General features: G+C 39.5%; 1 protein-coding gene across 2 annotated transcripts in view; it reads left to right on the top strand.

The window, feature by feature from the left end:
* Positions 1-22,308, top strand: part of Hao1 (hydroxyacid oxidase 1) — a 58,582-nt gene extending 36,274 nt beyond the window's left edge. Inside the window, exons 4-8 of one of the 2 annotated variants that reach the window (XM_087652174.1) lie at positions 2,884-3,059; positions 13,445-13,536; positions 17,998-18,156; positions 18,265-18,334; positions 21,389-22,308. In XM_087652174.1, coding sequence (XP_087508300.1) covers positions 2,884-3,059; positions 13,445-13,536; positions 17,998-18,156; positions 18,265-18,334; positions 21,389-21,459 — 568 coding nt within the window. In that variant the 3' untranslated portion in view covers positions 21,460-22,308. 2 annotated transcript variants of the gene reach the window in all.
* The last annotated feature ends 1,056 nt before the right edge of the window (positions 22,309-23,364 follow it).

Genomic DNA, 23,364 nt, shown 5'->3' with positions numbered 1-23,364 from the left:
TTCAGTGCAAAGATGCAGCTTTATCCTTAGTATTGTACTATCAATATTTTTATAAGTCATATGTTACCATCAATGCTCGTTTATAAGTCATATGTTACCATCAATGCTCGTTTTTATTATTAGACTATTAGTTTCTTTAAACATAATTAACTTTAGCAATTATCACTGTCCCTTGATACTGACTTACTAAAATCAAAGTCAATTTCTATGTTAGATTAAAAACTATGTCAAAAGCCACTTCCTTTACAAGGAAGAAAATTGATCTCTTTGCAGTATTTACCAGCTTAGGATTCTGAAAATTAAGTTCTAAATAGTTATGTTAATATTTTGGTGTTGTGTTTTCATTTTTTACAAAATAAATATCAGAAGGCACTTTAAGGTTTAAAGACTATATATATGCACATATGCATATGTATATATGTATATATACATACTATATTATATACATATATATGCACACATATATGTCACAATCTGAATAAAAATAGCATTCATGGCAGTTTCTTTCAGAGCCATCAGTAAAACACTCCATCGTGGTTCTCTGTCAAGATATCTGAAAACTTTTTCTTGGCTTCTGGCTTTGAACAAAGTTTAGAGTAACAACAAGGCTTCATTGTGCCCTGAGATTTCTGTAAGGCAACATTCATTCAAGTGTTGATCTGCATTGCATGGTCCAAGAATAACAACAGTTATTTATATAATTTTATCCATGTTTCTGTTTTTCCTATCCATCTCACCCTTTCACCCGCCCCTGCCGAAGCAGTGCCGCCTGTTTGGAGTGGGGGCAGGGACACTTGCAGATGGTTTCCTTTTTTTCCCTTCTTGTCGGATGATGGGATAGATTGTGCTTTTTTTCTTTTAACAGTATTATTTATGTTTGGAGTTTAGTATTATTGATGTAATGGGGTAAGTTTCTCTCCCAAGAATATACTTATTGAACAGAAAGCTTAATCCAATTCACATTAAGGAGACCACAGACGACCTAGGATTGTGACATACTGTATAACCCTAAGTGCTTTGACAAATAGAAAAGCTCAGGCATTCCATCAAAAGCCAATAACTAGATGGACATCAAGTATTTGGGGGTTCTTTATGTCTTTATGTCCCTGAATCTACAGGAGTATGTTCAGCCTACGGAGGAGGCTGCCATGACACAGTGGCTTGCTTAGGGTGGTTTGGAGCTCACAGTTAGTCTCCATTGGATGGTCTGTGCTCCCCAACTACTCCATGGATCATTTTAGCTGAAATGCCCCGAAGTGTAAACTAAGTATCAACCAATTTTGTATGAAAAGAATGTCTACAAGTGATTTGAAAATAGAATTCCTAGATGCTTCCGTCTGCCGACATGCAGTTTTAGCCATGGCTCTAAGATCTTCTCTACGTTCAGTGGCAGAGGTGGTGGAGGGGAAAATGAGCCAGGACTAATCCAACAGTTGTGTTTTCCCCTAAGAACGGCTATCAGCTCCGTTAAAGTGTGTAGGAGAGCGAGTTGAGTTCCAGCAATTCAAGAGAAGTCTTTCATGTGATTAGTGTGCAAGTAAATTTGGAGAGTGTAGACTGCTAAGCCACATGGAAGGAACCATTTGCATGCCCACATTGCCAGTCATCCATGAGGAATGATCAGAGCTGCAAGCAGAGTGACCTCTTTCTTTAGCTTGTGAGACTGTCTAAATACATCCAGGAAGGACATGTTAGAGCAAGGAAGAGGATTTCAAGCATGGGGGATTCAGTAGTAGAGGCTTGGTTGTGAGTTAGAGAACTACTTGGTCAACTAAATCAACAAGTTAGAGTAGGAGAGGATGACAGCTCAGGAGTAGCATCGCTAGGCTGTGGGTCCCTGGGAACAAAACAGCCATTGGCCCAGTGTATTTCGGAAAGTGAAGACTGTTAGCATATAGGAAAGTATGATCAGGAGAGGAAGGCAACAAAAGGCAGAATTGTGTGAAGACTGATAAAACTGTGGGCCCCTGAAGCACCTAATCCAGTGAGAACATTCTGGGATCATTATGCATACTACATCTCAGAGCGAATCCACCCAGAGGGGCAGGAGATGACACTTCCAGTTTGCTGTGTGGTAATGAAGTCTGGCACTAAGACACACGCACAGGTACATGCACATGCACATGCACAAAAGAAAGAATGATGGTTGGTGATCACTTGAAAGCCAGGCTCTTGCCAAGGTTCTATAGAAGATCAGAGTCTGAGAGCATAACCAGGCAACCAGAGAGTACAGGAGACACTTCCTGACTCCCATCAATGCCCACAGTCCAACACATCTAAGCCAAAAATATATCATTATCAGTCTAATGATACAGGCCAGATCCCCAATAATGTCCTGAGCTAGCTTTCTTCTTGGTCACTGTGTTCCGCACATGAGTTACTATTTTTTTTTATATAAAATAGGAATTGTAGTGATTCAATGTTACCTTCTAAGAAATTTTCAAAAGGAGAAATGTACAAATATGAATATATAAAAGGTCTTTGTAAACCATAAAGCAAATGGTTTCTATTATGCTGAATTTGCATGGCTGGCTGAAAATAACATCCAGTCTATTGTTTGTAGTTGTAAACTGACCGAAACAGGAAACATTTGAACATGGCCACATATCAATAATCAAAACTGATTTGTCTGAATAAAGCACACTTCTGTAAAGTAAACTTTAGGTGGCCAGTTGAAATCACTGGATGGTCACAGTTAGAACACACTCCTGCACCTAGAAAAGTTGCAGACAACCAACCCGTAAGTGACTAAGTATATTTCAGACAGGGGGACTCTTTTCCTTATTTTTCACCAAGTCAGATATAAGCTGTCTCTAATTCCTCTTCTATGTATCAAGTCAGATATAAGTTGTCTCTAATTCATATTCTATATATCTATTCTAGGATGAAAAACTTTGAAACCAACGATTTGGCATTTTCTCCTAAGGGGAATTTTGGAGACAACAGTGGCCTTGCTGAATATGTGGCACAAGCCATAGACCCATCTCTCAGCTGGGATGATATTAAATGGCTCAGACGGTTGACCTCACTGCCCATTGTTGTAAAGGGAATTTTGAGAGGTTTGCCATTTTCCTACTTTCTTATACACTGATTTTATGATCATTTACATAAAAATTCATGGCAGATGCCCTATCATTTGATAGAACAGATGATGTTGTAAATTGAAAGATGTACACTCCCCTTTCTCTCTCAAAAACATTTATGTATGTCCATATGCCTTCATGTCTACATGTGCATTTCATGTACATAGAACCTTCAGAGGTCAGAGGAGGGCATCAGATCTTATGGAACTGGGTTATCAGCACTTGTGAACCTTTATAGATACTGGAAACCAAACCTGGATCTTATAAAATAGCAATCTCCTAAGTAATTCAGAGTTATTAAGTTGCAGGTATTAATAAATCCATCTCTGCTTTTGGCATTTTCATGTATGCAAATTCTCTTGGAAACTACGAAGATTACAGTGACTATTCAGTATGTGTTCATCCATGGAAATGTCTTCTTGCCTTTAAAAATACCTTTAAAAAATATGGCCCTAGAGAGACTACCAAAACGAAGTTTAAAGTAAGGAGTTTAAGATGAGAATGTCTACTAAAACCTAGAATCTAAAGATACAGACTTGAACACATACATGCCTTTATTTCCATACGTGCTCCATGAGTGCATAGAGACTTCATAAGTCAGAGGAGGACATCAGACCTTGTAGAACAAGGTCACAGGCACGTGTGAGCCACTATAGGTGCTTCAAACTAAACCCAGGTCTTCTGCAAGAGCGGTCAGCATTTCCTATTCAAGTCATGTGTCCCTAGATTAAAGCTTTGGAAATGTAATCTACTTTGATTCTGTCATCTAATATATACATATTATCATAAAATTATATATCATAAAATTAAAGGAAGAAAATTAGTCCACCTCTACTCTGCAGTAGTTGAGAAATGTTTAAACAAAGCTTAGTGCTAACTTTTGCTTTTGAATTAAAAAAATTATACTCTACTCTGTTGAGTACTGTCATAATAGAAATGCTGTGGATTCTACACCTCAGTGTGCATCTTGTATCACACACTGCTTTAACGGTACTACCTTATCGACTGACTATTACTATGACTACTACTGCTAATTTTTAGACCTATCATCAATGATGAGTACCAAAGAAATTCTGCCTGGAAGTTCTGCACCATTAATTTCATCCACTTAATTATGCATTCATTATGCTGGCTCTGTGCTAACTTTGAAATATAACAACTTGATGACAAGTATTGGCATATAATAAAATAGAGAAGATGGTGATGGTGTATCTTAATCAGGGTTTCTATTCCTGCACAAACATGACTAAGAAGCAAGTTGGGGAGGAAAGGGTTTATTCAGCGTAATCATTCACATTGCTGTTCATCACCAAAGGAAGTCAGGACTGAAATTCACACAGGGCAGGAAGTAGGAGCTGATGCAGAGGCCATAGAGAGATGTTACTTACTGGCTTGCTTCCCCTGGCTTGCTCAGCTTGCTTTCATATAGAACCCAAGACTACCAGCCCAGGGCTGGTACCATCCACAAAGGATCCTCCCCACTTGATCACTAATTGAGAAAATGTCTTACAGCTGGATCTCGTGGAGACATTTCCTCAAGGGAGGCTCCTTTCTCTGTGATAACTCCAGCTTGTGTCAACTTGACACACAAAACCAGCCAGTACAGGGTAGATAGAAATCAATGGAATAGACTGTAGTAGATATAAAGTGTTATCAAGCAATTTTAAAGGAAGGTTAAATAATCCCATTTCAGGGTGAAAATTGATGGATGAATTTAGAATCTTATCAAATTGCCAGACTACTCCGTACAGACATACTAGTAGAATAAAGCCGCTGTAGGTAACATGTATTCAAACTAAAGAAGGTAGACTTGAGAAATTAGCATCTTAGTTCATTCCTACCTTGTGTAATGGCCCTAACACCATGTGCACCATTCTGAAGTCAGGAAGCACAACTATTGTGTGGGCTGATTGTGTGGAAACTTAGAATAATACTAGTGAGAGACTGGACATATGCAGGCGATTAGAAGATTAATACAATTGATTCTAGAGGATCAGGTTTGAATACATAAAGATGAATGAAATTTTACTTTAGTTCCCAAGTTGACTCAATTAAACAGGGGGACAGATGAAGTAAGAATGTCGTTTCGGAAGTTTTCTCATTTAACTGGCATCACAACATATATCAGTTCATACAACTTTATTCTGTGGCATAATCATGCAAATCTACTAACTTAGGTTTGATAATGGGTAGTTCATTGAAAGACACTTCCGCATCTAGTTCTGTAGCTTGCAATCACTGTACCTAGGACTGCCCCCCAGCATCACCACATCTCTTCTTATCCAAATGGATCATCTGGCTCATTTCTTCATCTTTCACAATATTTAGCGTATTATAGATAAAGTGTTTACTAGGTAAAATGTTTAGTGAAAACAATGAATCTATCTAATTAGAAAGAGCTCAAAAGGCAAGATTAAGAGAGTAGGGTTTGAAAGGAAGTTATTCATACATGTAAAGTTTATACTGTCTGGTTTGTCTGTAACTGTTTATTTCACTTATTTGTTAAACAAAAATCATCTCCGTGACAACGACTGAACCAAGGAACACATATTCTCAGCCTGAACTACAGGAAAACCTAAGGGAGTTCTGAGAAGCCTGATTCTCATCAATTCACAAGTTTTCACCTAGAAGTCACATGGGTGGACTGAGATGATTTCCTTCCCTCCTCTCCCCTTTCCTTTTCTTCCTTTCCTTTCCCTTTTCTTTTTAGCATAAGAGCAAAGATTATGGTTTTTGGAGTGTGAAACCAAGGGTAGCTGGGAAGTTCTAGAAGCATCCACCCCTACTACCTTTTTGGGAATTGCATTTTAACAAATGCAAATCGGAATGAGAGATGTAATCTGTTGCTGTGGTTAAAATCTGCCCTGGAAGAACATTAAAAAAGTTCTATTCATGTGCTTCAGACAGGATTTTGTCTTCACTAGAACAAACAGAATCTATGAACAAATTCATAATGCTTCTTAGAATTTCCGTTTTTTTGGAACTGCCTCTTTTTTCACTTTCATTATGAGTTTTTTTCTTTGAAGAAACATTTCTCTAATTAGATCTTTTCACACACACTTGGTTAGAAAATTCTTAACGAGTATTACTTCATTATCCCTGGATGACTTTCAAAAGCGTTGACACATATCTAAAATATTTTGTTCTTAAACTTATGCAAGTTACTGAATCTCCAAGTGCTTGAGATTAACTCTATGGGATTTGAACTTGTCTTTGGTAGTTTAAATATATTAAGTAATGTATGACATGACAGCATATGGTGAGTTACCCTCTGATGCTTGTCTTTCTTAAACACAACTTACTTAAGGACAAAAGTACAAAAAAAAAAAAAAAAAAACAGAAGGCCACATCATGTTCTCTGAGGATTAGTGAAAATGTCAATGATTTGTAAATATTTTGCCAAGCCAGAACATTGTGACCCTTTAAGCAGCTTTTGGGTTTGAGTTATAAAATAAATAATTAAATTAAAAATTAGAACGCAAACTCATGGGCAGGTTTCATAAGAAACCTTTTTATCTAACCATGTTTCTTCCTGTCTCACAAACTCATAATTCCATCATAGCAAGTCATTCTGTCATTTGCCCAACAGCCCTGCAATGCCTAGGGAACACGGAAAATGACTCTCAGTGATCTGGATGACATAATTTTTTAAAGTGTTGTTATTTCCTCAAATGGAAGAGGGTGTCTAATCTTATCCTGACTAAAGTATGACTTCCTTGTTTCAAAACATTCAATAAATGAGTCTTGTCCAATTTTCTCTACCTGCTCAGTGGAGTAGCAACTACTCCTTTTCATCCTTAGAAAATAGAAACAGCAGTTCCTTTATTTCTAAGTATTCAACATGTGTTGGGCACTTTCTCAACACCCAACTTCTTCACTCCGCAAACCCATATAATATGGATCACTGTCTTCACTGGGTGGTTCAAGACATCTGCACAGAGAAGGCAAGAGGCTGCTCGCTGAACAGATCAGCTGCTTGAAGGCAAATAGGAGACCGTCCACATACTTGGTCCTGGACTTAAAAAAAATCTTACTTTTTAAATACATTTTGCTTGATATCTAGACAACCAGAGGCAGCTCCAGCATGTCAAAATGTATTTTTAGCTATATCGATATTCTGTACCATGTCTCCTTGTGGCTGCAATGTCAAGTGTGGTGGCATCTCCCAGTCACAGGTGGCTATATAAATTAATAAAGATTAAAGTAAAACTTCAGTTACTGAGTCAGGATGCCACATTCTTTTCTATTTTAATTTTTAGTTAGCACACAAGATATTGAGTTCCATTATGGGATTTTAGAACCTTAATTTGTACCTGTTCAGTTAGGCTTCATCCCCATTTTCTCCCCGACAACCCTGGCCCCCTTTCTATCCTTCTACACATGCTACCCTCCTTTCTGTTAATACAGTATGTGTCCTATTTTGTTCCTTCTCTTCCTCAGCTCCTTGCTTTCATGGTCTCACGCTCTCCTTTCTATTCTTGGGGACTAAACCCACATGGATGGACACATATATGTGAACATTGAAGCCAGCATCTGCATTTGAGAGAGAACACATGTCTGTCTTTGTGAGTCTACATCACTTTGCTTAGTTAATATTCACTTTAGAATCCACCCATTTCATAAAATTACATTATTCTCTGCAGTTGGCTAAAATTCTATTGTGTATATGTATCATGTTTTCATTATCCATTCAAGAGTTGATAGACAGCTAAGTTGATCTCATTTTTCAGCTCCCGTGAATACAGTAGCAATCAACATGGATCTGTAAGTATCTGTGTGAGCATGTAGAGCCCTTTGGCGATGGGCGTGAGTAGTTTAACAGGGTCAACTGGTGGTTCCATTTGTTCCCTCTTTAGTTTAAGGGAAGGCACATTTACCCTCCCTGGGTCTGTGTTCATTTCTTTTCTTTCTTTCTTTTTTTTTTTTTTTTCGGAGCTGTGTTCATTTCTACCCCACCTCTAGCCCAGTGGTGAATAAGTGTTTCCGCTCCCTCACAGCCTCTTAAGCACTAGCTGTCTTTTGATTTCCTGATGATAGTCTGGTTGACTGAAGTGAGATAATACGAAGCAAGATTTATTTGCATTTCCCTGTAGGCTAAAGGTTTTGAACAAGTAAAAATATTTATTGACCATTTGTGTTCTTTTGAGAGAAGTATTTTCCTTTTGTTAGCCTATGCTGACTGGTAGTTTTGTTTGTGTGGAACATTTAAAAATAATTATTTATGTGTAGTTAAAGTTGTATTTTATGCATATGGGTATTTTAACTATATGTATGCTTATGTAGTACATGTATACATACATGCATACATATGCATACAGTACCTCATGCAGAAGGCAAGAAGATGGGTCAGATCTCCTGGATCTGAAGTCAAAAACAATGGTCAGTGGAGATCCAACCTAGGTCCTCTGGAGGAGCAGCCAGTACTCTCAACTGGGGAGGCGTCTTTCCAACTCATGGTACTTAAAATTTCCAGTTAAAAAATATTGTAGATATTAACATGCTACTTGACATATAGCTGACACATATTTTCTCCTATTTTAAGGCTTTCCCCCTCCTTGGTTGGTAGTTTACTTTGTTGTATAGAAACTTGATAATTCCATGTACTACCATTTGTTAATTCCTGGGTTTTTTTCCTTTGCAATTGAAGTTTTGTTCACCAAATCTTTATCTGTTCCTATATTTTGAAATAGTTTCTCTGTCTTTCCTTATAGTTTAGTGTTTCTGGTTTTTAACTAATTCTTTTATTCTTTTTTCTTTTATTATCTTTGAATTATTTTCTGCATGCAGGGTAGGGTATGTGGATCTAATTTTATTTTTCTGTAGTGCATACCCAGCATTACTAGTACCATGTGCTGGTTAGGCTGTCGTTCTCTACATAGCTTACTGGGAAGGCCTTGTGTCCATTTCCTTCCTGGGAGTAAGGGTGGGCTACCATACCCATCTGGCATTTACATGGGTCCTGGGAACTTGAACTCTGTTCCTTGGTCTTCTATAGCAAGTGCTTTATATGTTGAGCTGTTTGCTCAGCCTGACTTCTTAGTTGCTCAAGAGGAAAATAGAGTATAAAAATAGGTATGAAACACTAGAACTAAAACAAAAATGTAATTATTGAGTAGTTGGACAAAAGTCAGTGACATTTCCCCAAATAAACAAAATAACAATGAAAATAAGACCAATAAAACAGTATAGCTAAGTAGATGCTAGGATATACAGACAGGTTTAAAATGTCAAATATCTAACTGACATACTTTTTAGGCAGAAAACACACAAGGAAAGGACAGGAAGACATTGTTAAAGATATATAAGTCTGAATTTCGGTGATGTAAACCATTAGACTAAGAAACAAATTATACTATATCATAGATGATATAGGAGAAAAATAAAATGAATATAAAGTGAGAAAAATCAAGACAAGAGTTTATTATGAAGGACTACAGGCAAGACTGTCATCTGTCTTCAGGTCAACAATGGTTTGGATCAAACAAGGAGAGAAGTTTGTAAGGTTCTGTGGGAAAATAATTGCCCAACCTTGAGTGTGTTACAGCTTATCTAAGGAAATACACAAAGGGATCAGATTTAACGCAGAGGAAACAGAAGAATGAAGGTAAGCAGTAAGGCCAGAGAGAAACAACTGCAAAGCAAGCAAGAAGGCAGAGGGCTCTGAACAGCTGTCAAATGATGAGAGAAGGTAATTGAAAGGGGCTACCGAGAATAATGGAAAGCTTTGAGATTTTGATATTGAAGTTTCATAATAACTGGAACAAAGGAAAGACAACTAAAACTCTATGTAAGTCAAGTCATGCACCAAAGTCTGAAAGTCCAAGCATGAAGCAACAATAAAATGCAAAGTAGGAATGGCTGGTGTTGGAAGCCATCTTGAAATCCCCTTTCCTCCACATATTTAACAAATTTCTTTTAAAAAAATGGAAACAATGTGGCTAAAGAAATTAAATTATGAACAGATGAAATTTTTCCTCTTTCTATCAAAAAGATTGACAGTTTTCACCAGTGCCAATAATCTGCCATAGTAAATAATACACCAGTTATATAGAGAGGATTAATCCAGGATGTCTAATGGTTAGGACTCTTTAGTTCATCAAAGGAATAAATTTAGACCAGTCACTCATATGAAAAGAAAACAGAATATTTCTCTTTATAAAATGTCTTTGGGGCTGTCAATTAGAGCTTATACTTTCTAATTTTATTTTATTCTTTTAAAAGCTACAGGATAGAAAAGTAATTCTTCTACTTCATATATATATATATATATATATATATATATATATATATATATATATATATATATCCATTATTCTCCTCTCTCCAAATACTCTGTGATAATGTTTTCAAATTCATGGTCTCTTTTTCTTTAATTAGTAATGTTACACTCAAACACACACACACATACACACACACACACACATACACACACACACACTAAGTTTTAGTTAGGGTTTCTACTGCTATTATTAAACATGACCAAAAAGTAACTTGGGGAGGAAAGGCTTTATTTCAGCTTACAGTTTCACATCACAATCTAGCATCTATCATGAAGATCATGAAGGGAAGACAGGGCAGAAAGCAAGAAGTAGGAACCGATGCAGAGGCCATGGTGGGATGCTGCTTACTGGCTTGTTCCCTAAAGCTTACTTATCCTGTTTTCTTATACACCCCCAAAACCACTTGTTGAGGAATGATACTAACCACCAAAGGACTGGGACCTCCATATCCTTCATCAATCAAGAAGATGCCCTAGAGGCTTGGCTACATACCTATTTGGTGGAGGTATTTTTTTCAATTGAGGTTATTTTTGTACAAAGCTAGCTTTTACACGTTGACATAAAAGCAACCAACACACAGATGACACTGACACAGACACAGGCCTACACACACATGCACTTTATAAATAAGATTTGCTGAATCCATTTAGTGTTCCTCATATACATATTCTTTTAGGGCTGACCCCTGTTATTGTTATGTGGCTTTTTTACCCCATGATTTTGACTTTGGGAAAGATGACTCTCCAGGTTTTAGCAATTCTTAAGTTAGAATTTCAGATAGCCACTAGTAGTAATATTAGTCACAGTGATAATAGTATTAGGTTCAACAAAATAATAAATACAATAGAAGTTTTTTATGGTTCCAAGACTCAGAATAGATGGTTTCTTGTGAGGGCCCACCTCATCTCTTTCTTCAAAGAGGCAAGAAGGTAGAGTTTTTTCTTATAAGGGAAAACTCTTTCTCTCTCTGTGTCTCTCTGTCCCTCTCTGTCTCTTTGTTCCTCTCTGTCTCTCTGTCTCTGTCTCTCTGTCTCTCTCTCAACTTTTAGCTGACTTTTTTGAGAATTTCACATTATGCATCCAAATCTCCCTCATCAACCCATCCCTTTCTATCTTCCCTCTGCCCTTGCAACCACCCTCCAAAAGAAAATAACGTTTAAAAAAGTTTTATTGTGCTTCACTTTCACGAACATGTCCAATCCTAATTGCCTATCAGAAATTCCATCCGGAAATACTATATCAGACACTAAATGTCTTAGTTTCCATTGCTGTGTGGAGATACCATGACTAAGGCAACTCTTATAAAGGACAGCATTTAATTGGGGCTGGCTTGCAGGTTCAGGTTTTCAGTTCATTATCATCAAAGTGGGAGCATGGCAGCATGCAGGCAGATGTGGGGCTGGAGGAGCCAAAAGTTTAACATCTTGATCCAAAGGCAGACAGAAGACAGTTTCCCATGCTCCTGGGAGTGACAAACCCTACAGTGACAAACTTTCTTCAACAAAGCCACATCTATTCCAACAAGACCACACTTCCTAATAGTGCCACTTTCTGGGCCAAGCATATTCAAATCACCACACTAAGGTTTCAAAAGAATTTGGGAAGGACAGAGGTACTCAGACCACAACATGTTGGTGTAATATCAATATTACCCATAATTTAAAAACAATACTATTACTGTCATTCTTAAAAGAAGTTCAATTGTAGTATTCCATGACATATAGTGAAAAGTGGTATAGCACAAAAAATTACAACAATCAGAATTATAAATAGTTGTGCATCTTTTGTAATTATTCTTTATTAAGTTTGCCTTTGATCTCCATTACTAGATTGATAGATTGGTATATTTCCTGTATCTACCTGCTGAGTATGTCAAAGTCTGACTTTCAAGACAATGTCAAATTGGTTTTTTCCTAATATTACATTTAAGAGCTAACAAAATAGGGGCATCCTAGAAATAGCAGTTTAGAAAGTAAAATTTAATAATCATCTTAACAGTTTAAAATTTTAATCTATTTAAAAATGGATTTTAAAAAATAAATATACTTGAAGCACAATTTGTAAATTATAATTTTAATATCATGTTTATAATATAATCCACTGAGCAAAATTTAACTATCTAATAAACATAATAAAATAGTTACTGAAATTAAACCATCAGTGTATTAAATATTGTTTGGAAGAGATTTACTCATTGGTGGCTACTTTTATACTGCTTATCACATACATACTATTTTATTTTCCATATTGTATGTAATAGTTTTGCTAAATGGAAAACTGATATGATTTTATTAATTAGAAATAGCTAATATGGGCTGGAGAGACTGCTCAATGTTTACTGCTCTTACAGAGGATTTGAGTTCAGACCTAGTAACTCCACCTCCAGAAGAGTCAACAGCACTCTCTTCTGACCTCACTGGGCTACCATATTGATGTGATACACATGAACTCATGCAAGCACACACAAATATACACAAAGACAAACACACAAACAAACAAACAAACAAGTAATCTTAAATATATATCACTAACAGATAAAGTAAATTTTATTTAATGTTGTGACATTTGATATATTGACCATACTCCAAAGCAGGACACATGCCCAGAACAGTATCAGCCAATACAAACTGGACCTGACAGAGAAAGAAAGTGGAGAGGAAGACAGAAGTGAAGAATTTGGCAGGGAGGGAGGTGGGGAAGGATTTGGGAGTAGTTGGTGAAAGGGGATGAATATGACCAAACTACATTGCATGGCAGTCTCAAAGAACTAATAGACGATTACATAATAAATAAATAAAGTTAACAGGAGTATGTCTTTACAAAGACAAATTCTTTATTAATGATAATTTGCTGCCTACTCATAGTTCTACCACATAATTAAATTGCTCTAATTCTTAATTTTAGATGAAGAAATAACTACTAATATTCTACGTGTACTTATTAGGTGTGTTTTAATGCTGAAATTACTAAGCAGAACAGGTGGGAGAGAGGCCCTCCTCTCTTCACTGGAATGCTTGAGATTTGAAGTCCAAGCCTTTTGTCCAGTGGCTGTTTCCATGGATGGTGTCTTGTTCTTTTCAGGTGATGATGCCCAGGAAGCTGTTAAACATGGTGTGGATGGGATCTTAGTGTCGAATCATGGGGCACGACAACTGGATGGGGTGCCAGCTACTGTGAGTTTCCACTGAGATTTATCCACATATCTCTTTTTCAAATGAGGACTCTCTCTCTCTCTCTCTCTCTCTCTCTCTCTCTCTCTCTCTCTCTCTCCTCCCTCCCTCCCTCTTTCTCTCTCCTCCTCCCTCTCCCCCGTGTGTGTGTGTGTGTGTGTGTGTGTGTGTGTGTGTGTGTGTGTGTGAACACTTATGATAAAATGTGTGGTGCTATGTGATAGCTCAGATTTTCAGTGGTATGGAATTATCTAAATTAGCAAATACATGTATTTTTAACTAGCCAAATGTCTATTTATAAACTTTGAATGGGGGGCCTTGTTAACTAGTAAGCAAAGAATTATTCTTGTGAGCACTTACTCACAAGAGTACTTACTCAGGTACACTTAGGTGTTTTATGAGTTGAAGAAGGAGAGAGAAGATTCAGACATGGCAATCTAAAGGAAATGAAGTGGCTGAATCTTCAGACCACTTGGGTTAAAGTACAAGGCAGTAGGGAAAACTGCTATGCATACAGTGCTCACACATTGTTCCTAAACCGCTGAAGAGTGCAGCAAACCAAGTCTGTACACAATGGGATTAGCTGCCCAAGACTAAAAGTCATAAAGCCGGAGGCTGTGAGCTCCTTGATCCTATAGATACAATGTCTTGGGGGATAAAACATTGCTCACAGGTGAAAGAGGTGAAAAATGGTGCCCCCCACCAAAGCAGGGTGCAGAAGCTGGTCACAGCTCCAAGTGTTTCCCCAGGTTTATGCCTCACTTGTGCAAAGACATAGACTTAGTGTTCAGGCCAAATTAAGTTTGTTTTCTAAAAATAAACTGTAAATCTTCTGAAATAAAATCTAACTCGGTTTTAAGGGGAAAATACCTAAATGGTGTGGTTTCTTTCCTTCTGGCTTAGGACATATGGAAAGTTATCTAAAAGGGCTTTTTGAGATGTGGTCTCACAGGCTGTTTAGGAAACAATAACCATCCCTTTTGCAGGCTGCGTGCACGAGAGGATATACTTGACTGTGTTTTGCCTCATACTTACAGCAAATGTAAGGCCCCTGGTGATGAGGGAAATGTATGAAAACACTTTGTCTATGGCAAAAGGTGTTTTTCCCCTTTGATGGGTGTACGGGTTTTGAGGTGAGCAGTCAGAGGCTTGAAAGGAGGAGGCTGTGGTATAAGCCTTTACACTGGCTGCATAGAAGGTCTTACTTCCCCACAGACTTGGTTGCATCATAAGCACAGGCACATGGGAGGAGTTTTGAAATAGGCAGCTTGGGTTTGAGTTATTTTCTTGTCTCTGTCACATACAGGAGACAGAGCAGCAAGTCATTCAGACTCTTCCGCCTGAACTCCTCCTGGTTCTGTGTTGGTTCTATAAAGAATGTGTCTGCACCATACCGCTCTACAGTTCTCTACTTCATGCATTCCCTTGTATGGAGAAAGACTTGCTGCCTGAATTTCCAGACTAGGCATATAACTTCTGGTTATCTTGACACATTATTCTTTGGCTTATTTGAGTCCTTAGAACATTCTCTTTTTTAAAAAAATTGTGTTCAGATTTGCATTTCATTTTGATGCCAATAAGACCCAAAGCAGTTACAGTTATAATGACTTACAGTTATAATGTTCTTTTCCACTGTAAATCTCTCATCTGCCAAACACTTGCACTGAATAAGTGTTTATGCTGTTAGATTACTAACTCTCAAATTGAGTCCTTAGGCATGTTCTGTACTGTCTAAGAGGTGGGTTTCTTTTTCTTTTAAAAGGGGGGTCCCTTGGGCTAGGCATGGTGCTCAATGTTAAGATGCTTGTTAGCATAAAGGAGCCTCTACATTGAATCTGCAGCATGGAGTGTCACAAAAATCCAAAATAAAATGTAAAAGCAGGCTTTATACTTGTCATCCGTGACAGGTACTGAGTATATTAATTGGCTTTTGCAGTATAAAAATAAATCTGAACGTACTGGCTAAAATAACTCCCATTTATTTATGTGCCAGTTTTATGTTTGGATTTTGGCCTGAATTGTGAGGTTCTGGGTTCTGGTCTTGGTGGGCTAAGTCCTGGGTTCATGAAGTCAGTTGCTTGTGCGGTAGTAGATCAGCCTGGTGTGGGATAACCTCGCTCTCTTACATCTCCTAGAGTATGGGCTTGGTTTGTTTTTCACAAAGGGGTCATTTCCTAAAGTGTCATCCAGCTTTGCTATCCATACACAAAAGTACCACAGGATGCCCCAGGTGGATAGCACCCCAATAAATTAGAGTGGAGCAGAAATCATCAGAGCCGTTTTGGGGCTCGCTGAATCTCTGGAGTGGCGATTTTCTGATTGTGTTGGGTGGAACCCCTGGTGAGGGATGGGGTGTGGTCCAGGAAAGAGTCGGAGGATTGACCATGGCAGCTGTGCCTCTGGTCTCCTCTGCTCAAAGGGCAGCAGTTTGATTGATGTGCTGCTTCTTTGGTTGGGTCATTTGAGTGTCCGTCTTCAAGAGAATGACAATGAATACTATAGGGATGTGAAGGAAAGGCAAAAAGGAAGCATGAACAGGGCCATACTTAATGGGCTTGTCTGCTCACTTATTTATTCTTTCTGCCGGGATCCCTTGACTTTATGTAATGTGTGCCCAGTGAAAGCACAGCTCTGGAAAGAGAGGGAAGTTAGAATTACTCAGTGTTGGATGAGACGTACCTGTCTCTAGGCACAGAGACACAAATGCAGGCTCTGTTTTATATTCCAGGATTCATATCTTAAGTGTCCTTATTAGTGTTCTTTTAGGCCGGGTTAGGCACTGGAAATAACCTAAACAGACTTGATTTGTGTGACTTTGAAAATGTGTATTGAACCCAAGCTAGCTAATATTTTTCTTTGGTTCTGGTTTCAAATGGGGAAATATGCTTAATTACGGCTTGCATCATGGCTTGGAAATTGTAGCATTTATATGTTGATGTAACTCGCCTGAATGTAAAAGGGGGGACTATGTATAGGTAAGGGGACATATGTAAATGGATCCGAAGCATGTTTGGCAAGGCATGGAAGCCAAAAGGGAAAGGGGAAAATTGCATTACCTGCCAAACATTTAGGGGCCACTTGCCAAGAGTTGTCTCTACTTCCTCCAAATTGTAGCTGTGTTTGGTTTTCAGTCTTTTACATAAAACTCTATTTAAGTTGAGCCACTAAACTTCTAGGAGAGAAGGAGGAAAGCCTTTGAGTGATTTCAGCACAATTATTTCTGGAAAAAGTGCAATTTAAGAGTGTGGTGGCTTTCATAGCATAGGTAAATGGAGTCTGAACTTCATTTTGGATCTAAATGTTTTTGGGGACAAATGTGGGTAATTTCTACAAATTTTCACCTACATCTAATGAGCCAGTTGTATCACCTACTACTGTGGCTCTAGGGGGAAAACCCCAGTGATTTGAACTGACAATTGTTCCCTTGAATCACTACTTGGGTTTTCTGTTCCAGGCTTGGGACTAGCCTGCTGGCTGGGTTGTAAGTTTTAGGATTACCTGAGTGAGGCTTAGAGAGCTGTGCCTCCATAGCAGTCTCCCTGCAGCCCAAGCTTTGTGGAAACCAATCCTAGGGTACTCCTATCTCGTGACAAATGGCAGAAGTACAAACCTAAGCAGAAATACTGACATAGCTTCAGGTCTGTGCCCAGAAATGGCCTCCTCTACCTTCTCTGCACACATGTGATTGGCCAAAGTGTGTCATGTAGCTAAAGGCAGTGTCTAGGAGTGTACACGTACACTATGTTAATGGGAGAAGACTATATGGGGGCCTTAGAAAGGCAAGGCATTAAGAGGAGTCTGGGGTATCAGGAAGGACAATATAGCAACTACCATACCTTGTGAAGGTCTTACATTTTCTAGGATAAACTAAGCCCGTTGCCAAGAAACAGCTAAGACAGGGACCTTCAGGGTTCACATGATCATATTCCTATAAGACAGAGTAAAGTGCTTTCCCAGTTACCTAATGCTTATCTGGATGTAAAGTATGTTAGAAGAGGAAACCAGAGAGGAGCTATGCTTGCATGTTTTATATAGGGCTGCTTACAACATCTAATGTGCATTTTTAACCATTGCTTTCCCGGAAATAACATTCAGAATAATGTACCCCAGTTCATTAAAAAACACTTCACTTACTTTCATAAAAAAGAAAGTATGTAAGACCAAAGGGTTTTATAATCATGTTTATCATAATTTTTAGACACAATATTTGCATTTAAATATCAGAAACAGAAAAATTAGTGCTGGACTTTGAAAACATAGAAACTAGTCAATTCCAAATTCATGGGAGTTTGCAGTACCCAGCATTTGTATATATTCCTCCTGGAGAAATTTGTCCACCACCAATCTTAAACATACTTAACTCTTTTTAACCTCTTTTTCTTTCCCTCCGAGCCTCAGTTGCGTGGGTATGGAGTCAGTGGAGGTGACAAGCACAGTGTAACATTGTTCTTCCCCTCTCCCTAGATTGATGCCCTGCCAGAGATCGTTGAGGCTGTGGAAGGGAAGGTAGAAGTCTTCCTGGATGGGGGAGTCAGGAAAGGCACCGATGTTCTCAAAGCTCTGGCCCTGGGAGCCAGAGCTGTTTTTGTGGGGAGACCCATCATCTGGGGCTTGGCTTTCCAGGTAATTGGACAAGAAAGTAAATAAATAAAATAAAGCCGTTAAAAAATGAAATAAATACATAGAACCTGACTACTTTATTCAATACTTCAATATCTTATACTTGCTTAGGGGGAGAAAGGTGTTCAAGATGTCCTCGAGATACTGAAGGAAGAGTTCCGGCTGGCCATGGCTCTGAGTGGTAAGGCTTGGCACTCCTTGCATTTGCGTAACTATAACACAACAACTGATGGACAAAATTGACCAGAAGTTGTCATTATTTGAGCTCATGTTTTCTTAGACTTTCAGTCCATCACCATGATGATGGCTTTGTGAAGCTCCTGGCAGAAACTGAACTAGGGGCTAAGTTATAGCCTTGGAAAGCCTTAGTATCTGCTTCTGCTGTCTGGTCCCCACCTCCAAAGGATTCCAGAACCTTCAACATGGCACCAGCACTGAACAACAGGCTTTGAAAATATGAGCCTGTGGCGAACACTCCAAACTCAAACCTTAGCAGATTAGGACTTTCATTTACCAATTGTGTGTTTCCTGTGAGCTTTAAGCCAGGTTTCATGAAGCAGAGATTTGAGGGGAAAGAAAACAGAAGGTTTGGGACACTGACTTTGTAGGTGGCTTTATCCTTCCGGCTCGGAGGAACAGAACTCCGACTGGGGATGTTATGGGGTGCACAGGTTTGTGGCAGTTACTGAGCTTCAGCTTCAAGCATCCCATGAGGGATGCCTTGGTGAGCAGGAATACTTTAAAGATGAGCGTAGCATCATTGTTTTTCTCATTTCTTTTTTGTTGCTTTTATAGATTATTTTATTTATTTACATTTCAAACATTATCTCCCCTTCCCAGTTTCCCCTCCATAAGCCCCCATCCCCTCCTCTTTCGCTCTGCTTCTATGAGGGTGCTCACCCACCCACACACACACTCTTGCCTCAGTGTCGTAGCATTCCCCTATCCTGGGTAATCAAGCCTCCACAGGACCAAGGGACTTCCCTCCCAGTGATGACAGATAAGGCCCATCTTCTGCTACATTTGTAGCTGGAGCCATAGGTCCATCCCTGTGTACTCTTTGGTTGGTGGTTTAGTCCCTGGCAGCTTTGGAGGGTCTGGTTGGTTTATATTGCTGTTCTTCCTATGGGGTTGCAAACCCCTTCATTACAGTCCTTTCCCTATCTACCCCATTAGGGTCCCCAGGATCAGTCCAATGTTTGGCTGTGTACATTTGCATCTCTATTTTTCCAGCTCTGGCAGAACCTCTCAGGGGACAGATATACCGGGCTCCTGTCAGTAAGCACTTCTTAGCATCAGCAATAGTGTCTGGATTTGGTGTCAGCGGATGGGATGGATCCCCAAATGAGACAGTCTCTGGATGGCCTTTCCTTCCATTTCTGCCCCACTCTTTGTTCCTGCATTTCCTTTTGACAAGGAGGAATTGTGGATTTATAATTTTGAGGTGGGTGGATGGCCTCATCTTTCCACTGGGGGCTGTGCCTATCCACTGGATATGGTCTCTACAGGTTCTATCTCCCCTTTGTTGGATATTTTGGCTAAAGTCTTCCCTGTTGGGTCCTGGGAACCTCTTGAGTTCCTGGCATCTGGGACTTTCTAGTGGCTAACCATAGTTTCCCCTCCCCCACTGCTACACACCCACTTTCAAATTCCTGACCCTCTGTACTTCTCCCCCATCTCTTCCCCTATCTGAACTGGCCCCCTTTCCCCCTTCCCCTCCTCTCTCCCTCCCAGATTTTTTTCTCACTTCTTAATACATGAACAGGTAGAGGCAACTCGCCAATCAGTTCTACAATGTGACTAAGTGCGAAGTCAGACACCACCCTTTTAAATCTAAGCCTCCAATTCTCTTATTACACATGTTCTACCTGCAGCCTTTCACTCCCAGTTCATGCTCATGCCGAAAGTTCATTTGCTCTGTCCCAAACTCTCAAGACTTGCCCTGTCTTTCACATTTTGCCATCCAAAGGAGGTGACCCCCTTTGCCACCTCCACCATCACCACCACTTGGCTGTGCGATCGGTCTTTTCCTTTTGCAGTGAGTATCAGAGGTCTGCCTCTTTGTCTACTTTGCCTTCCCTCAGTCTCTTTTGATCACAGAAGCCAGGGTGACTATTTAACTCATGTTCTTCTTGTGATCAGTACCCGTCAATGACTCCTGGCTTACTTAGCATAGATGCCAAGGTCCTTACAATAGTTTACAAGACCCTCGTGCCTTGTTACCTTTTCAGTCATAGCTGTAACTCTGTCCCCCAAGCTGCAGAACTGAGGCTTCCTCTGCATCTTTAAAGTTCCTTGACTATCAGACAAGCTCCTGCATCATGGCCTCTGGGAGGGATCTTCCCTCATCCCTGATGCTCCCCAGATGTCTGCATAAAGAGCTTCCTCCACCCTCCAAGCTTTCATGTAAAATTTTCATTCACAAAAGGACCACCGTGGTTGCTCATCTTTCCCCGTGGTCCAGCTTTCTGTCCGGGTTTTTGCATTCCTTTTCCTTAGAATCCATCACTGTTTATAAGTCATCTGTCACCTAAGTTGTTTTTAAGACAACACACATTCTGTATTTTGTATTTCCTCTCTAAATATAAAATTCGTGACCAGGGATTTTTCCCTCTTTTATCTCACTGTAGGGCTTGCAGTGTTTAAATGATGCCTGGCACACAAACAATAAATGTTTGTTAAAAGAATTAGTAAGTGCTGTGTTTACTGAGGATTGCTTAGAGTTGGATTCAAAATGGACCTTATGCTGGGGGAGGGGAATCTTCGAGTGAATTACCAGCTTCCCCAATTGAAGGTGAATGGAGATTCATTTTCTATGATCCACAAAATCCAAATCACCCTGATGGCTGCAAGTCCCTAGATGGATTGTCTCCCTGCTACTGTGCAGCCTGAGCCTGTCAGAACTTTCAGGAGAAGAATGCCATTCTGTGAATCCTCACTACACATTTTAATTTGCTGCAGACATCTCCTAAACGAGAGCTTTCAGCCTCTGGCTGTCTATTAAATGTGGCAGAAAGAATACACTCTTTGTGTTAATAAAAATATGTGCCAGTCATTTTGTATTAAGGACTGTTTAGGTAATAAAAATGGTCTCATGCCACATAAGATTTGGCAAGCCTACCTTGAATCATAAACCTTCCATTTGTCAAGTTTTACATTCCTTGGGAAAACGATTACCTGCCTGATTATTATTGCATTCATCTCATATTAAATGTACGCATTATTTTTTTTTCAGGGTGCCAGAATGTGAAAGTCATCGACAAGACATTGGTGAGGAAAAATCCTTTGGCTGTTTCCAAGATCTGACAGTGCACAATATTTTCCCATCTGTATTATTTTTTTCCAGCATGGATTACTTGACAAAGAGACACTGTGCAGAGGGTGACCACAGACTGTAACTCCCCACTTCAACACAAAGGGTGTCGTTCTTTTCCAACAAAATAGCCACCCCTTCTCCTTCATTGCTTTTGACTTTTCAATGGGTGTCCTAGGAACCTTCTAGAAAGAAATGGACTTGCATCCTGGAAATATATTAACTGTTAAAAAGAAAACATTGAAAATGTGTTTGGGCAACGTCATCCCCTGGCAGGCTAAAGTGAGGGGGAACAAAAGATATCCTCTGGTGAGATTGGAGGTAGCATGCCGAAGTAAAAGACACTGACCTCACTGTTTATTAACCTGTCTTCTGTTTAGATTTCCTTAAGACAGTGGCTCTTACAGTGTGCGCTGGGCTTTGAAATGCCGGAAATGCCCAGAGAAACATGGGGTTTGGATTTGCCGTGTTGAGAAAATAGCACCCGATAGAATTGAAACGGATGGTGGTAATTTGTGATTTTTCTAGAGACTTTTCATTTTTTAACACCCTATTTCTTTGAAGGTGGATTTCTAGCTATATATCGCATGTCTGAATATGTCTGGCTGTTTTGTGGCACTCACTGTGTTTGAAAGGAATGTGTCTAGTCCACTTGGGACCATGCAAAGTTATTTTATTTTTGAACTCTGTCTCTTCATTCCCATTTTAAAGTAAGTGTTGACTTCCTAATTCCCCTTGAATCATTTTTATTTTCTCACTTCTCATTTATAGTCACATTCAGTGTCAAGTATATATTTTGTGGGGTCCATGGTGAATAAAGCTTTAAAATTCTTGTCCAGAAAGAAGGGAAAAAAGTCTTTCCTTTTATCATACTAATGTTCTTAATCGTCCGTGTTTTCTTTTTCTCTTCTGTATTTCGTCTATTCAGTGCCATTCTTCCTCAGGCATGGGCTAGCAGAGGCAGTCTACCAGTTGAAGACTCTGTAAAGTGACTGTAGTTCTTCCTGTAACTTGTCCTTCGTGTACCCATGCTCAGGACTTGCAGAGTGCCTGAGCCAGCAGCCAAGAGCCTGGTCCTGGGGCATGAGGGGGTATCAGAAGGGACAGTGTGTCATTCTTGGCTCAGCGTACATGCCACTTGTCTCCTTGAATGCCTTGGGGGTTCCCAGAGACTGAATCACCCATTCAAGAGCAAGCATGGGCTGACCCTATGCTACCTTAGAGGCCCCTGCACATCTGTAGCAGATGTACAGCTTGCTCTTCATGCAGATCCCCCAACAACTGGAGTGATGGCTTAGCCTGACTCTGTTGCCCTTAGCCCTGCAGTGACTTGATATGCCAGGGTGGGGTGATATCCATGGGGGCTCCCCCTTCTCACAGTAGAAGTGGGTGTGGAATAAATACAGGGAGGATCTGTGTGAGGGGGACTGGGAGGAGAGGGAACCTGATATTGGGATGTAACGGGAATGAATAAATTAATTAATGAAAAAGAAAAAGAACAGAAGAGACACGATTCCAAAGGTAAAATTGTTAGTCGTTTAAATGTAGCAGCCAAGGAGAATCAAGCCCTGAACGTGATGAGAATCCTTCTGGATCTAAAACCCTGAACACTGAGGGTTAACAGCACAAGGTTGTTAGTTTTAGTCCCAAAGAGAGCTTTCCACAGTGGGAGCTACACTTGGCTTCTGAAGTCACTTTTTTCAAACATCATGGAGTGTTGAATGAAGCCACCTTAAAGGATGGCTGTGACACTGCTTTATTGTTGTGTTTCTTGTCTTGTGATCTCCTCCACCAGCTTCTGAATCTCAGACCATTGCTAAATGATAGCAATGTAAACAGAGATTCCCCTTCTGAAATTGTGTGTGCTAGATTAAAACACAGTCCTTTACTCTGATAAA

Source organism: Rattus norvegicus, chromosome 3, assembly GCF_021556685.1.
Source record: "Rattus norvegicus strain SHRSP/BbbUtx chromosome 3, alternate assembly SHRSP_T2T, whole genome shotgun sequence".
Classification (NCBI taxonomy): domain Eukaryota; kingdom Metazoa; phylum Chordata; class Mammalia; order Rodentia; family Muridae; genus Rattus; species Rattus norvegicus.
The sequence above is the reverse complement of the archived record's forward strand: the minus strand, read 5'-3'. Positions and strand labels throughout refer to the sequence as shown.